General features: G+C 42.4%; 1 protein-coding gene across 1 annotated transcript; it reads right to left on the reverse strand.

Moving 5' to 3' along the window:
* Positions 1 to 296: 296 nt before the first annotated feature.
* LOC132397644 (protein FAM162A-like) lies at positions 297 to 13705 on the reverse strand. Its single transcript, XM_059976413.1, has 5 exons — positions 13677 to 13705; positions 10970 to 10995; positions 10231 to 10339; positions 6302 to 6410; positions 297 to 1185 (listed from the first exon to the last, which is right to left on the reverse strand). The coding sequence occupies exons 1-5, from the start codon at positions 13703 to 13705 to the stop codon at positions 1093 to 1095; spliced, it is 366 nt and encodes a 121-aa protein (XP_059832396.1). The 3' UTR covers positions 297 to 1092.
* Positions 13706 to 14045: the final 340 nt, after the last annotated feature.

Genomic DNA, 14045 nt, shown 5'->3' on the forward strand with positions numbered 1-14045 from the left:
TGTGGCTCTTTGGTATGACTGGCATGGCCCCCTCCTTGATGAAAATGACTGCCCTGTTTGTCTCTCTGCCAGCTAGTCTCTTTTTACACCTCTCACACTCCAGTGTGTCATCAAGAACCTATCAAGGCATCACCTATACTGTCCTTGTGTTAAAGCTGTTTTGCATCCTGACAGTATGTGTGCCAGTGATCAAAATAATCAAATTCACTTTCACCATCTTTGCAAATATCACACAGGATAAATAAAAACACACTGAGTAATTCTGATTCCAAATAAATATTCATTTAGACAATACATTAGATAGATAAAACTTTACTCATTGTTTCACAAAAATATCAATGTAGAATCTCATACAATTGACCAACTGATTTCACGTCACTGCAGTTCTATAGTTAAAGCATTTCTAAGTGCTTTGAGTACTAATGATCAATTGTGAAGATTGCAGAATAATTTCTCTTGTGGGTCATGTGAGCTATGGAGAGGTGCAGTGTGCTTTACTCACCTGGTGCACCAGCATTTCTTTGTATATTCTATGTTGAAAAAAGACAAAACAGTAGGTGTGTTCCTATAGGTTAATACTGAACTCTGCTGATGGAGGCTAACGGTGTTCAAATGAGTTACAATAAAAGACATATGAAGTAACATGAATGCATGCAAACAGAAAAAGTAGAAATGGTAGAGGTGATAGTTAATGAGGGCTGAGAGAAATGGACTGGTGTACCATTCCTGGGGATGGGGTCTTTCAAAATAGATTCCACAGAGACATGGAAAAGCATCAATAACTTAATAGTTCAATTTTAAAAGTGCGCCTAGGGATTTCGTCAAGGCAAAAACATGACAGTTTGCAACAAATGGATCTAATTTGAGGGTCATGACATTACCGGGAAAATATAGAATGGTTATATCAGATCAAAGTGGGAAAGGATCTGATTAAAACAGTACCAACCATGGATTAATTTAGAGAGCAACTATTAAAAAGATTGACATGAGGTATGCATATACCAGTCTTTATGCTCATGAGTTAAGCAGCCAATGTTGAAAATATATATTAGCTATCCTCAATCAAAGTGGAGCCGTTGAATCTTTGTCCAGTTACTGGGTCTTTTCAGTGACTATCCCACGCTCTTTCATCTTGGCTTTTCTCTCCAAGTTCCACTTGGTGAGGCTGTCATGCTCCCTGAAAGCCTATAAACAGAGAAAGAAAAATCATAAGAGGTGCTCAGAGTCTTGACTGAACTTTCTCTTGGGGTTTTATATTAATCAGTATTCACATTACATTAAACTTAAAACTTAAAAACTTAAAACTCAGAAACCTTTCCAGAACTTTTATGTTACTGACAGCACAAAATGACTGGGATCCATGTGGACTAAGGGACAGGTGGACCATGATCAGCCCTCACACATATTCACCCTGTTTCCAAGATGTCTTTCCTTACCACCAATCCAGACTGAGGAGTTCCCTTAATTCAAAAACCAGGGTGGCCAGTGGGAACAAACAAAGTATTTAGGTAAACAAGCTACGATCAGTGGATGTGACAAGGATGTATGTTGGATTCCATCTTTTCAGTCTATGTCAATGATTTGGATGAGGTATCAATTTTAATATATCCAAGGTTGGAGTTGATACAAAGCTAGGTGGCAGTGTGGGCACTGAACATGGTACCATGTGACTTCAGGGAGTTAACACCAGGCAACATGAATAGTGAGGAACTTGAAAGATGGATTATAATTTGGAAAATGTGAGGTTATCCACTGCAGTAGAAAAAATAGAAAGGTTGAGTACTTTTAAATGTGATGTGTACAAAGGTATTGGTATTCAGAGGGGAAAGAGCCACCAAATCTAACACACACTTAATTACAGGAAGCAATTAACACTGCAAACAGCACACCAGCCTTTATTGCAAGAGGGGTTGAGTACAGGACAGAGACATCCACTCCAACAGCCCACATGACCAATGAGGCCTCAGTGATCTGGTCCCCCTACCCAAGGATATACCTGATAGAGGAGCAGCAGTGAGGATACACCAGCTTGATTCCGGCATTTAATGGGTTTCCTTTACAGAGGACACTCGAGCAGACTGAGTTTACACCCTCGAGGTTGGAGTAATGAGCAGCAATTATTTTGAAACAGGCGATAATTTTACAAAATTGGTATACTGACGGGCATCTGAACCAAGTTTCACAGTTCCAAAATTAAGGGTGAACTGATCAGGACTGAGGTGAAAAGGAAAGTCATCGTTGCCCACTGTGCTTTGGAATTCTCTACCCAAGCTGGTTGTGGCAGCTTAGTCACTGAGCCTACTCAGGATAAAGATTAAGAAAGTGAGGGATATGGGGTTTATGCATATGAGTAACGATCTTACTGAAAGAGAAACCTAGGACGTTCTCTTGTTTCTAATTCTTATATTCTCACTGCCAACATGGCTTTTGAAACCACCAGATGATTACACGGGATGGAGAGACCCTGTTGGTGCACATGTGGTTAAGTGAGGGGAGACCACAGAATGGAATCTGCTGGGTGGTGCTGGGGTTGTTACACTGCGTTCTACAAGAAGTATCTGGAAGGAAGTGAAGCATCAAGGTTGGACAGGGCATCCCATAGATGGACTTGGTCAACATTAAAGCCTGCAGCTGATTGGCACTTAATATTACACTGGGATGAAAAGTTGATTAGCTTTGATAAATAGTCTCCATTGGGAGGTAGAAGCTGGCATTATAGAGCCTTTCTATAATGTGAGAATAAAATAGGATCCGTGCAAATGAGTGTCATTGATACACCATGGAAATAGGCCTTTCAGATTATGAGGCTGTGCTAACATCAATAACCCATTTGTGCTGACTGCTTAATTTTCAGTATTGGCGGGTTCATTGCTGTGATGTATGACTCCGTGACGCGAGACCACTGCAGGTTCCCTTTGGTCACAGTAGGCCCTTCATCTTTTGCCTGCTCTGTTCCATTGCGTTGACTTCAATCACCGAACGCACATAGAACCAGATTAAAGCCTTGCATCTCTCCCCCACCCCCTCACTCTCTATCATCCACTTCCTTTACAAAGCTCTGCTTCAACACACGCCTGATTACATTCCTCTGGGGCACTTTACTTCGGGGGCATACAATTAATGTCTCTAAATAATTGCTGCAGTTCTTAGCTGTGACACTTAATGGGACTACTGCTCCCAGTGGAGGTGTTTAATTAGTCTGTAGTTTCCAATCTATGGATCTCAAGAGAATGTCTAGATGCAAATACCACAATCAAATTTCCAGTCTGACTGTAGTTCCCTGACAATGGATGCTGGGAGTGCCTTGTTCTAATGGATCCACAGTTCTTTGGTTTGAATGGGTCTGTAGCTCTTGTATTCCTCTCCATTGGCCTGTAGTTGGCCCTCAAGAGCATTTCACCCCTTACTGCGTCTGTGGTTTCTGATTAGTTATGCTACACTCTTGAATATGGGGTTTCACTCTCACCTTTGCCCATTCTTCAACTCAAAGCCTCATCACAAATCCCCTTCTTTGGAGTACCAAGATCCTATGGAAAGGAGCCAGATCTGCTTCTGGGGCCTACCTGGACTTGCCTGCATCAGCACACCCTATGTTTACTTCACTGGTTGTATTTTCAATGTCTCTTACTGAACCTTTAAGTCTGTTTGTTAGCAAATGGTAACATAAAACATTGATTTAAGAGGTTTATTCACTTTTATTCATTCTGTTTCAATTCTACAGAGCATAACCTACAGCTAAGACTAATCTTGTTATACCTATTTATTGTCCTGGTATTTTGCATTTGCCTTATTATTTCAGTTGCTCTGGGGACATCTAATTTTGTACCACCGTCCTCACTTATGCTTATCTCGACATTAATCAGAACCTCCGATTTATGACCTGTCTCAGAGGAGACAGCCAAGCAACATTAGTGTCGCAATGAACTGCTAGGCTCTTTCATTTTCTCTTCATTAAATAGTATATTTAAGACGATTTGCAGACTGATCAAACCTAACAACTGCAAGTATGGCTCCCTCCCACTCTGGTCTCTCAAGGAATAAATTCAATTTGTTGAAATGAGCCACATCAACTATTGCCAGATGTTGAAAATACAGAAATTCCAGCTGAAATAGTTTTCAATTTTGCTTCTCAAAATCAAAGCATGGCAACATTAAAGAGTTTTGAAATCGATCCCATTCATGTGATTTCCACTCTGCCAGAGTGCTTTTACTTGTCACAGAAACATTCTGGCACAGTAATTGGTGCCCAAAACATGTCGCAGGCAGACTTTCTGCTTTGACTGTCCTTGCTTGAAGTTTAATTCACATCAGTTCCCCCTCCAACAGCCGAATAACAGGGCAGTCACAGGATTGCTTTTGGAGGCTCACTGGCCCAACAATGGAACAAACTTGCTAACTTGAGAAGAGACACACTCAGTTACTATGGGAGAACACAAGTGGGCAGGCATCTATTAAGACTCAGTAGCAGGTGTGGTAATACTATAGCCCGAAACCATTTTGTGACATTTTTTAAGGAGGAGGAGGATTTTGAAAAAATCCTCAATGTATGTCAACATTTATTGCCCATCCCTAATTTCTGTTGAAGGTGCTGGAAAGCTGCCAATTAGATTAGATACAAGAAACATTTCCCCTGCGGCAGAGGGTTCTATGATGAGAACGCATAGATTTAGGATGGAGAGTAAGAGAGTTCTAGTGAAGTTTCCTTTACCGTCTGACTTCCAAGGACTCTTCATCTCATGTTCTCAATATTTGTTGCTTATTTATTATTTTTTTCTTTTTGTATGTAATGACCAGGTTAAGATTTCTACTGCTATTCTCTGAAGTATTTTTTATATCTGCAGTTTTCTGCAAAAGCAGTGTGTCCAGCCATTAGGAGTTTTTGGCTTCAGCTAAAGATAAGGAGCCATGTTGCTCAGCTTAGGAAAGTTGTGTCAGCCAATCAGGATTGTCTTGGTCCGTGTTGCAACTTTCTGCCCAGTGGGATGCCATGAAACATTCCAGTAGACGGGGCAGGCTGAGGTTTCTGAAGGACAATGGGCTGGTTTGGGGTCTTTCGGCAGGAGCTAAGGAACGGGGCACAAGGGAAGCTGCTGAATGCTGCTCAAAGGAGAGACCCCGTTGGAAGTGTTTTGTACAGACGGAAGGTTCCAAGGGGGAAGTGTCAATACTCCTGAGTTACCCAGTTCTTTTGAGATGGTGTTCCAGGGAAGTGGGTGGTCTCTTTCATGCAGAATGTAGGCTTCGCGCATGAGTACAGCAATACACCAGAAACGGGCTCCAACATTTATGTGCATATTTAGACTGGTTTAACTGCAATGGGCCCTTTTATCTTTCTTTTCTTTTCCAGTTAACTGTTTGATAAAAGTTGAAAATTGGTAAATATACTTTCTTTATAATTTTATGCTGGTGTATAATCTGTCATTTCTTGGCGACCAGTAATTGTTTGTGAGCTGTATTTACACAATATTCACTACAATCTATGTTCCTCAATCAGAACATCCCAACTGTCCTGTTGTTTGAATCCCAAATCATACTGACCCCAGACGTGTCTTGCTTATAAAAGGTGTCCTTCTCACCACTGAGTCACAAAGCTGTTAGCAGAGTTGGCCAACCAGCCAAATTTGTACACCAGCCCCAGTGAGAGAGTTATATGTATTTGCACAGTTTATTGTATTTTGCACACTGGTTGTCCACTCTGTTTACGGGATCTTTCATTGAATCTATTATGGCCATTGGATTTATTGAGTATGCCCCCAGGAAAATGAATCTCAGGGTTCCATAAAGTGGCATTGATAAAAAATTTCCTTTGAACTTTGAGTCATGAATGTATTGCGTGAGAGAGAGACTTTCACAACATTTAAGAGGTATCTGGATGAGCACTTGAATCAGCAAGGTACAGGAGGCTGCAGAGCAGGTGTTGGTAAATGGGATTAGTATAGATGGCTATTTGATGGTCAGGTGTGGAAGTGAACCAGAAGGCGATTCCATGCCAATGACTATAACTGCTGTAGGGCTCTTGACACACCCTCATATCTGGGTCGATATGACAATGAATAAGTTCTAAGACAGGAGAATAGGGGAAATCAGACCAGCATTTGAAAGGAGTGGTCTATCCTATATCTCTCAAGGTGGTAGAGTCGTGGGTTTGCAGAGCCACTACTGAAAAAGTTGCCGAGTTGTGGAGGGTACACACTCAAGCTGTACTGGGCCTGAATTTAGTGGCTGAGGTGACAACAAATTATTTTCTAAACCTCACTACAGATGTTAGGCCGATACAAAAATGAGTTAGTAGTGAACCTACCTTCTTTCCTGAGGCCACCATCACCACACAGGCCACGATGCTCATGGCGATCATCAGGTAGCAAACCTGCACCCTGATCTTGTTCCTCGTCGCTAAAAGCATTTCGATGCTGTCGGAAAGATTTCCATGTCAGTTGACCATTTCAACCATTGAACGTCTGACTATCACTGCTGAGCAGATCATTGATTCCATCTACAAATTGAATCCTTATTTCTTGTAATAGTATTCCAGAAAACCAGAGTTTATGCTCCCCCATTTAATCAATGTATAGACAGATGTCAATGTGGTATTAAACACAGTCACACTTAAACCACAATGATCTCAAATTCCAAATGTCACAAAGAACACCACTGACAATTGCAGCAATCTGAATGGCTAGTAATCCCAATGACTTAACATCCAGCTCACTCAGTGTTTGGGATCTGGACTATAAGCTGAGTGCGTAGTCAGGACTGGAAAAATCAGTTCGTAGCCAGATCTGGAGAACAGAGGACTTAGGAATTTCAGATTGCTTTGAAAGAAACTGATTACAAAATCTACCACACTATCTGCAGTTCCCTTCATCCAAACGTAGCAAGAACAGCTCAGAGTGTGTAAAAATTCTGTGACATAACTTCAGCTCATCTTTCTGCAGCTTACCAAGTCTGGCAAAGTTTGTTAACAATTTCTTCCACTTCAGAGTTACCCTGAACACACATTTCTCTCCCACCCACTTTTGTCAGACCTATGTCCATTTGAATCTCCTAGATTATCTTTGGGAGGGTAACTGGGGTCTATCTGGTCCATCTAAGAATCAGATTTAGTTTTTATGGCCAAATATTTGCAGGCAAATCTAACAGGACATTGTCATCTTGACTATAGCACTTCCCACAATGTCACTTGCAAGAAATATTATTCCCTTTTCCCAGCCCCTCCCTCTCTGATGCACCTGTTCAGATGAAGCAGCTGGATTCTAAAACATATGAAATGCCCTCCTTTCTCAAAGGACAGGGTTTCCCTTCCACCACCATCGATGTTGCCCTCATCCACGTCTCCTCCATTTCCCACACATTTGTCCTCATCCCATCCTCCTACAGCCCATAACAGGGGTAGGGTTCCCGTTGTCCTTACTAACCACCCACGAGCCTCCACATCCAGCGTACTATTCTCTGTAACTTCTGCTATCTCAAATGGGATCTCTTCCTAGTTCTCCACTTTCCGTAGGGATCATTTTCTACAGGATTCCCTTGTCCACTCATCCCTTCCCGCTGATCTCCCTCCTGGAATTCATCTCTGCAAGTAGGACAAATGAAAAACCCACCTCTACACCTCTTCTCACCACCTCTCAATGGACCAAAATATCTTTTCAAGTGAGGCAACATTTCACCTGCGAGTCAGTCATGGTCATCTATTAGTCCAGTGTTGCTGGTGCAGCCTCCTCCACATCAGTTTATCGAGGAACTTTGCTCCATCTGCAACAGGCAGGACTTCCCATTGGCCACTGCCCATTCTCATTCTGCCCTGTTAGTCCATGTCCTCGTCTACTGCCATGATGGAAACATTCTCAGGTTGGAGGAGCAACAACTCCTATTCCATCTGCATAGCCTCCAACCTGACGCATGAATATTGATTTCTCCATCATCTGATCATTACCCCCTCCCCTTCTCTCTCTTTCCATTTCCCATTCTGGTTCTGCTCTCACCCCTTTTCCTCTCCTCATCTGTCCATCACCTCTCTTTCTGGTGCCCCTTCTTTCATTTCTACCACTGTCCACCGTCCTCTCCCATCAGTTTCCTTCTTCAGCTTCAGCACCACTTCAACCTGCCATCTCTCAGCATCTTACATCATTCCCCCCCACCTCTTCCCTCATCTGGTTTCACCTATCAGCTGCCATCTTGTACTCCCTACCCTACCCACTTTCCTTCCAGTTCTGATGAAGGGGCTCATACTGAAACACTGAATGCTTGTTCCCCTCCTCAGATGCTGCATGACTTACTGAGTATCTCCAGCACTTTATGTGTTGCTCAAGATTTCCATCATCTATAGAATCTCTTCGGTATACATCTCTTTCTCTTACCCTCCTGCTTTGCTTCCTGCCTGAGAGCTGCTTATTAGTACCTGTCCTGATGTAGTGATATTGTATCTTATATACACGGTATATGTTAGTGTATTGTGGATATTGAATGCTCCACGACACTATGCTTCTTTGACTATGGTCTACCATGAACAATATTACACCAGACTTTTTCTTTTAATGGTCCTCAGCTATTCCAAACTTTTATGAAGATGAGAACTTTATCAACCATATCTTTCACTGAATAAACTCAGGTGTGTTATTCACACTCTGGTCACCTGGAGCTAGAGATATATCACCATATTCATAGTAACACTAGCCCAGTTCTTCTGAGGGCTGGAATTGGCTGCAGGAAAAATAATACTTTTAAATCAAACATGTTTTCCCTCGTGGTCTCTCTAACAGGACAGCCTGATCAATTGCTCCAAACACTTTTAAAATTGGCACAATAAAAGCCAGCTCAGCTTTGGAAATGTTCAGCTAACTGCAACTTGTACACTGAGCTATTTCTGCATTAAACCAGCTGCTGATCTAGACAATGATACAGAGCAGAGCCGAGCTCACACACTGAAGACAAAATTATAACTGGCCTGCTGAGCATAGCTGGTGCCTCCCGCTCTCCTAAAATACTGTGGACACCAAACCAGCAGCTGACTAGTGAATGCAGGCTCACTTATCAACAGGTCACAAATGGTCACAGGTTGGTAATCAGCTCAGTGCTCAGAGGGGAAGCAGCAGGAGGCAGGACAACTGGTGCTTCTCCAAACCAGCAGCTGCTGAGTAAAGAGCTTCCATGGTAACATGACTACGTATCTCAGTTGTGGTGAGAATACATACCTGTCTCAGGCCTACTCTATGCTGAAAAGCTTTCATGGTTTTCTTTGTTTTGTGGTTGTCTGGTGAAGACAAATCTCAGAGTTGAATACCGCATACAAACTGTCCTTTGATAATAAATGTATCTTGAACCTTGAATGTGTTAATACCAATCCCAGATTTCACTATCTCTATGCAAATTGTTTCAAAATTGTAGATCTTTCTAAACGCCAATGCAGTGCCACTGAGCACAGCTCACCACCACTAAAAGAATGTTAAAAACCCACATTGTGTCAAAGATGGACTGGTGTCCATATATGGAACTCATCACCCATTAAAAACAGAAAATGCCACAAACACTGAGCAGGTCAGGTGGCATCTGTGGGGGGAGTAGCAAAGTCACCATTTCAGGTCAAAGACTGCTGGCAAAAGATCAACCTTCCATTTTTAGTGATGCCCATTGAACCAACAGCTGGAAGATTCACAAGTCACAGCACTGCAGTCCAATGTAAAGTCATCAAGCTAAAACATCAACTCTCTCTCTCCATAGATGCTGCCTGACTTGCTGAACGTTTCTGCCATTTCTGTTTGTTTTTATTTCAGGTTCTCTGCACCTGCAGTTTTCACTTTCCAAATGTTAGGTACATTTGTCATCAAAGATGGATTTGAAATGGCTTCAACCATTTAATTCTCAGTCAGATATAATCTGTATTTTAATGGCAGAAAAAATGTTTTGCCAAAATTGCACAATAATCATAATTTTTTTAATCACCTTCTCAGATAGATGGCAAATGAATTATGAGATAGATATTTCTGTCTGATAGAATTACACCAGTAGCATCACAGTAACCACAATGAAATGCACTGAGAGCCTGAAATCACCAAAAAGAAAAAAATTGGACAGCAGTAGTATGTGACTGAGCATTTATTAAAACTTGTTAGAATTCCCCAGTTCAAGCGTACAATCTTTGTGCATACCACCATGTTGATGCAAGCAGATCGATAAGCAGAGAGGAGGTCATAAAGGAGTCAGCTGCACTGAATTGATTATGAAATCACTTACGAAACCATTTCTGGGATGTCCTCCTCCCTCTTGAAGCGTCCAGTCCACAGCAGACACCTTCTGTCGAACATTGAGGGTATCCGGCCTTGAAGTCTATACGGAGAATATTCTTGAAGAGATATAAATACATTTTAGATCAGAGTTGGACTGAACAAAACGCATAATTTGTCCAAATTCCAAGGACTTTTCTTTGTTAGTTGTGTAGTAGAGAGATGCAGCTGAGAAAGAGGTCCTTGTGGCCCATTGAGGCGCCTCAGACCCTTGTACACTAATCCTACAGTGATCCCATTTTACTCTCCTCACATTAGCATCAATTCCTTCCAAATTCTACCAATCACCCACACTCAGAGTAACTTACAATGGCCAAATAACCCACCAGTCACCCTGCGTTGTGATGTGGTTGGAACCCAGAAGGAATCCAGAGAGTCACAGGGAGAATATGCAAACTCCAGGCAGTCTGCACAGGAGGTTGGGGTGAAGGTGGGTCTCTGGTGTGGTGAGGGAGCAGCTCAGGCCATTGTGCCCCTCTGTTGAGAGTGCAGGCCTCAGGCACAAAGTGGCATTCAGACCCATGGCACATTGTATGCCCACCTCCCTGCCACCACTCTGTCCTATCCCTAGGCTCCTCAGCATTCCTCCCGCACAACCAAGCCACAAGGGCAGCACAGAGTACAGTGGCAAGCATAACACTTTACAGTACCAGTGACACTCTGTTCATTTCACACTACTAGGTTTGCACCTTCTTCCCGTGACCATGTGGGTTTCCTCCAGGTGCTCTGGTTTCCTCCCACAATACCGGTTGGTAGGTGAACTGGTCACTGTAAACAGTCTAGTTACTAGTGTACGGTTAAATTGGGAGATTGCTGGATGGCCGGGCTCAAAGGGACAAAAGGGTGTTTTCTGAATTGTTTGTCAGTAAATAAATAAGTACATGAGTAAATGAATGAGTTAATTACTGAGTAAATACCCAATCCCAAAATGATACAGTATGGCTGCTCAGATTAATCATTAGCATTTAGAAGAATGAGGGGGGAGGGATCTCGTTGAGACCTACCAAATATTGAAAGGCCGAGATAGAGTGGTATAGTGAAGATGTCTCTCATAGTGGGTGAGTGTAAGATCAAAGAGCACAGCATCAGAATAGAAGGACAACCCTTTAGAACAGAGATAAGGAAGAATTTCTTTAGCCAGAGGGTGGTGAGTTTGTGGAATTGATTATGTACAGACAACTGTGGTGGCCAATTCATTGGGTATATTTAAAGTGAGGGAAGAAAGGGTTATAATTAGTAAGACCATCAAAGGTTGCAGGGAGAAGGCAGGAGAATGGGGTTCAGGGGGATAATAAACCTGCCAATGTTACTAGAACATAGAATAGTTCAGAACAGTACAGGCCCTTCGGCCCACAATGTTGTGCCGACACTTAAACCCTGCCTCCCATATAGCCCCCCACCTTAAATTCCTCCATATACCTGTCTAGTAGTCTCATAAATTTCACCAGTGTATCTGCCTCCACCACTGACTCAGACAGTGCAGTCCACACACCAACCACTCTCTGAGTGAAAAACCTTCCTCTAATATCCCCCTTGAACTTCCCTCCCCTTACCTTAAAGCCATGTCCTCTTGTACTGAGCAGTGGTGCCCTGGGGAAGAGATGCTGGCTGTCCACTCTGTCTATTCCTCTTAATATCTTGTATACGCGCGTGCTTGCATGTGTATATATTGAATGAGCGAAATGGCCAATTTCTGCTCCTGTGTCTGAAGGCCCAGATGAAACAAATGAGTGTAGTAATGACAGCAAGATGGAGATGTGTGTTCTCATTCCACATGCAGCCACCTTTGGTCATCTGCTGACTAGCCAACGCCAGGGCTATCCAAATCAGTCTCAGACAATAAATGCTTAACTCAATGCATCACACACTGTATAAAAAGGAACATCTCATGAACTAACTAAATGAGAATGGGATTGCTGGTAATTATTGGGCAATGTCTGTTCAACGTGACCCAATGGCTTCCATTTCCAGACCTGGGGAAAATGTCTGAGATGGGAAAGGCTTGAGAGCAGATACTTCCAAATCTGACCGTGCCTTAAGCTGCACTCACTGCTGGGACAAGCTGCGATGTCCTGGGTTCATAGACAGACAAGGTTTCAGTACCCGCAACCTGTACCTCTCAACTGAAAATTGAAGGAAGTCACAGCAAAACTGACATTAGACATGCTACACGTCAAGGAGAAAAGACAAGGGCAGAGGGGTCAAACATTTCCATTTACAGGGGTGAACGATGAATTATAGAGTCCAGGGACAGGCCTTCAATGCACCATGTCCAACTATACAGAGAGAAAGGAGACGTGGAATTTAGTAACAAACTCATACAATCGACCTACAACAATCTTTAAACTCAGTGGCCATTCTTTTAGGTACAGTATGCATCTAAAGTCCTTTTGCATCTAATAAAGTGGAAAGTGAGTATATGTTTGTGATCTTCTGCCACTGTAGCCCATCCACTTCAAGATTCAACATGTTGTGCATTCAGAGATGCTCTTCTGCACAAGACTGATAAATCGTGTGATTATATGAGTTACTGTCGCCCATCAGTCAATTTGAACCAGTCTAGCCAATTCCCTATGACCTCTCTCATTAACAAGGCATTTTTGCCACAGAGCTGCTAGTCACTGAATAATTCTCTTGCTTTTCACACCATTCTGTGTAAACTCTAGAGACTGTTGTGTGTGAAAATCCCAAGAGATCAGCAGTTTCTGAGATACTCAAACCACCCTTCTGGCATCAACCATTATTCCATGGTCAAAGTCACTTAGATCACATTTCTTCCCCATTCTGATGTTTGGTCTGAACAACTGAACCTCTTGACCATGTCTGTATGTTTTTATGCATTGAGCTGCTGCCACATGATTGGCTGATTAGATATTTGCATTAATGAACAGGTGTATCTAATAAAGTGGCCACTGAGTGAAAAGCAATAAATATGATTTTTTTCTGTAATGTAATTTGCTCCAGGGAACAGCAGAACACAAGAACAAGTCCTTCAGCCCACAATGTTATGCCAAACCAATTATGCATAATTAAACTAATCTCTCCTGCCTACATCACAAACAAGAGGAAGTCTGCAGATACTGGAAGTCCAAGTGACACAAGATGCTGGAGGAACTCAGCAGGCCAGGCAGCATCTCTGGAAAACAGTACGGTCAATGCTTCAGTGAAGGGTTTTGGCATGAAATGTTGACTGTATTCTTTTCTAAGATGTTGCCTGGCCTGCTGAGTTCCTCCAGCATCTTGTGTGTGTTTCTTCTGCCCATCCAGAATGTCCATAACCTTCCACTTCCATTCGAGTCTATTATATTTGCCACAATTACTACCTCTGGTAGTGAATTCTAGGCATCCACTGCTTTGTGTAAATGACCTGCCCTGCACAGCTCCTTTACTTCTCACCTTAAATGAAGGCTCTTAGTATTAGGCATTTCAACCCTGGGAAAAGAAACCAGCACTGTCTAGTCCATATATACCTGTCAGAATTTTATAAAATGTTGTCAGGTCTCTCTCCTCTCAGCCTCTGTTTCTCCAGAAAAAGTGACCCTAGTTCATCCAACTTCTCCGTGTGGCATATGTATCCTAATTGAGGCAGCATTTGAGGAAGATTTTTGGTAACCTCTCCGAAATCTCCACCATTTTCATGTAATGAGGCAAACAGGACCAAATTTAATACTCCTGATGTAGCCTAACTGGAGTTTTACAAAACTAACATAACCTCTGGACTCTGGAACTCAGTTCCTCGACTCATAAAAGTAATCATGCCATAGT

The sequence above is a fragment of the Hypanus sabinus genome, chromosome 8 (genome assembly GCF_030144855.1).
Source record: "Hypanus sabinus isolate sHypSab1 chromosome 8, sHypSab1.hap1, whole genome shotgun sequence".
NCBI classification, from domain to species: domain Eukaryota; kingdom Metazoa; phylum Chordata; class Chondrichthyes; order Myliobatiformes; family Dasyatidae; genus Hypanus; species Hypanus sabinus.

What these genes read in the sequence shown, in the direction of transcription:
- LOC132397644 (XM_059976413.1), bottom strand. Translation starts at nt 13,705, where the DNA reads ATGCCTAATACTAAGAGCCTTCATTTAAG. An exon ending in GACATCCCAGAAATGGTTTC is followed by an intron (nt 6,411 to 10,230) that starts GTAAGTGATTTC and finishes TCTTTCCGACAG; the next exon opens with CATCGAAATGCTTTTAGCGA. An exon ending in TGGTGGCCTCAGGAAAGAAG is followed by an intron (nt 1,186 to 6,301) that starts GTAGGTTCACTA and finishes CTCTGTTTATAG; the next exon opens with GCTTTCAGGGAGCATGACAG.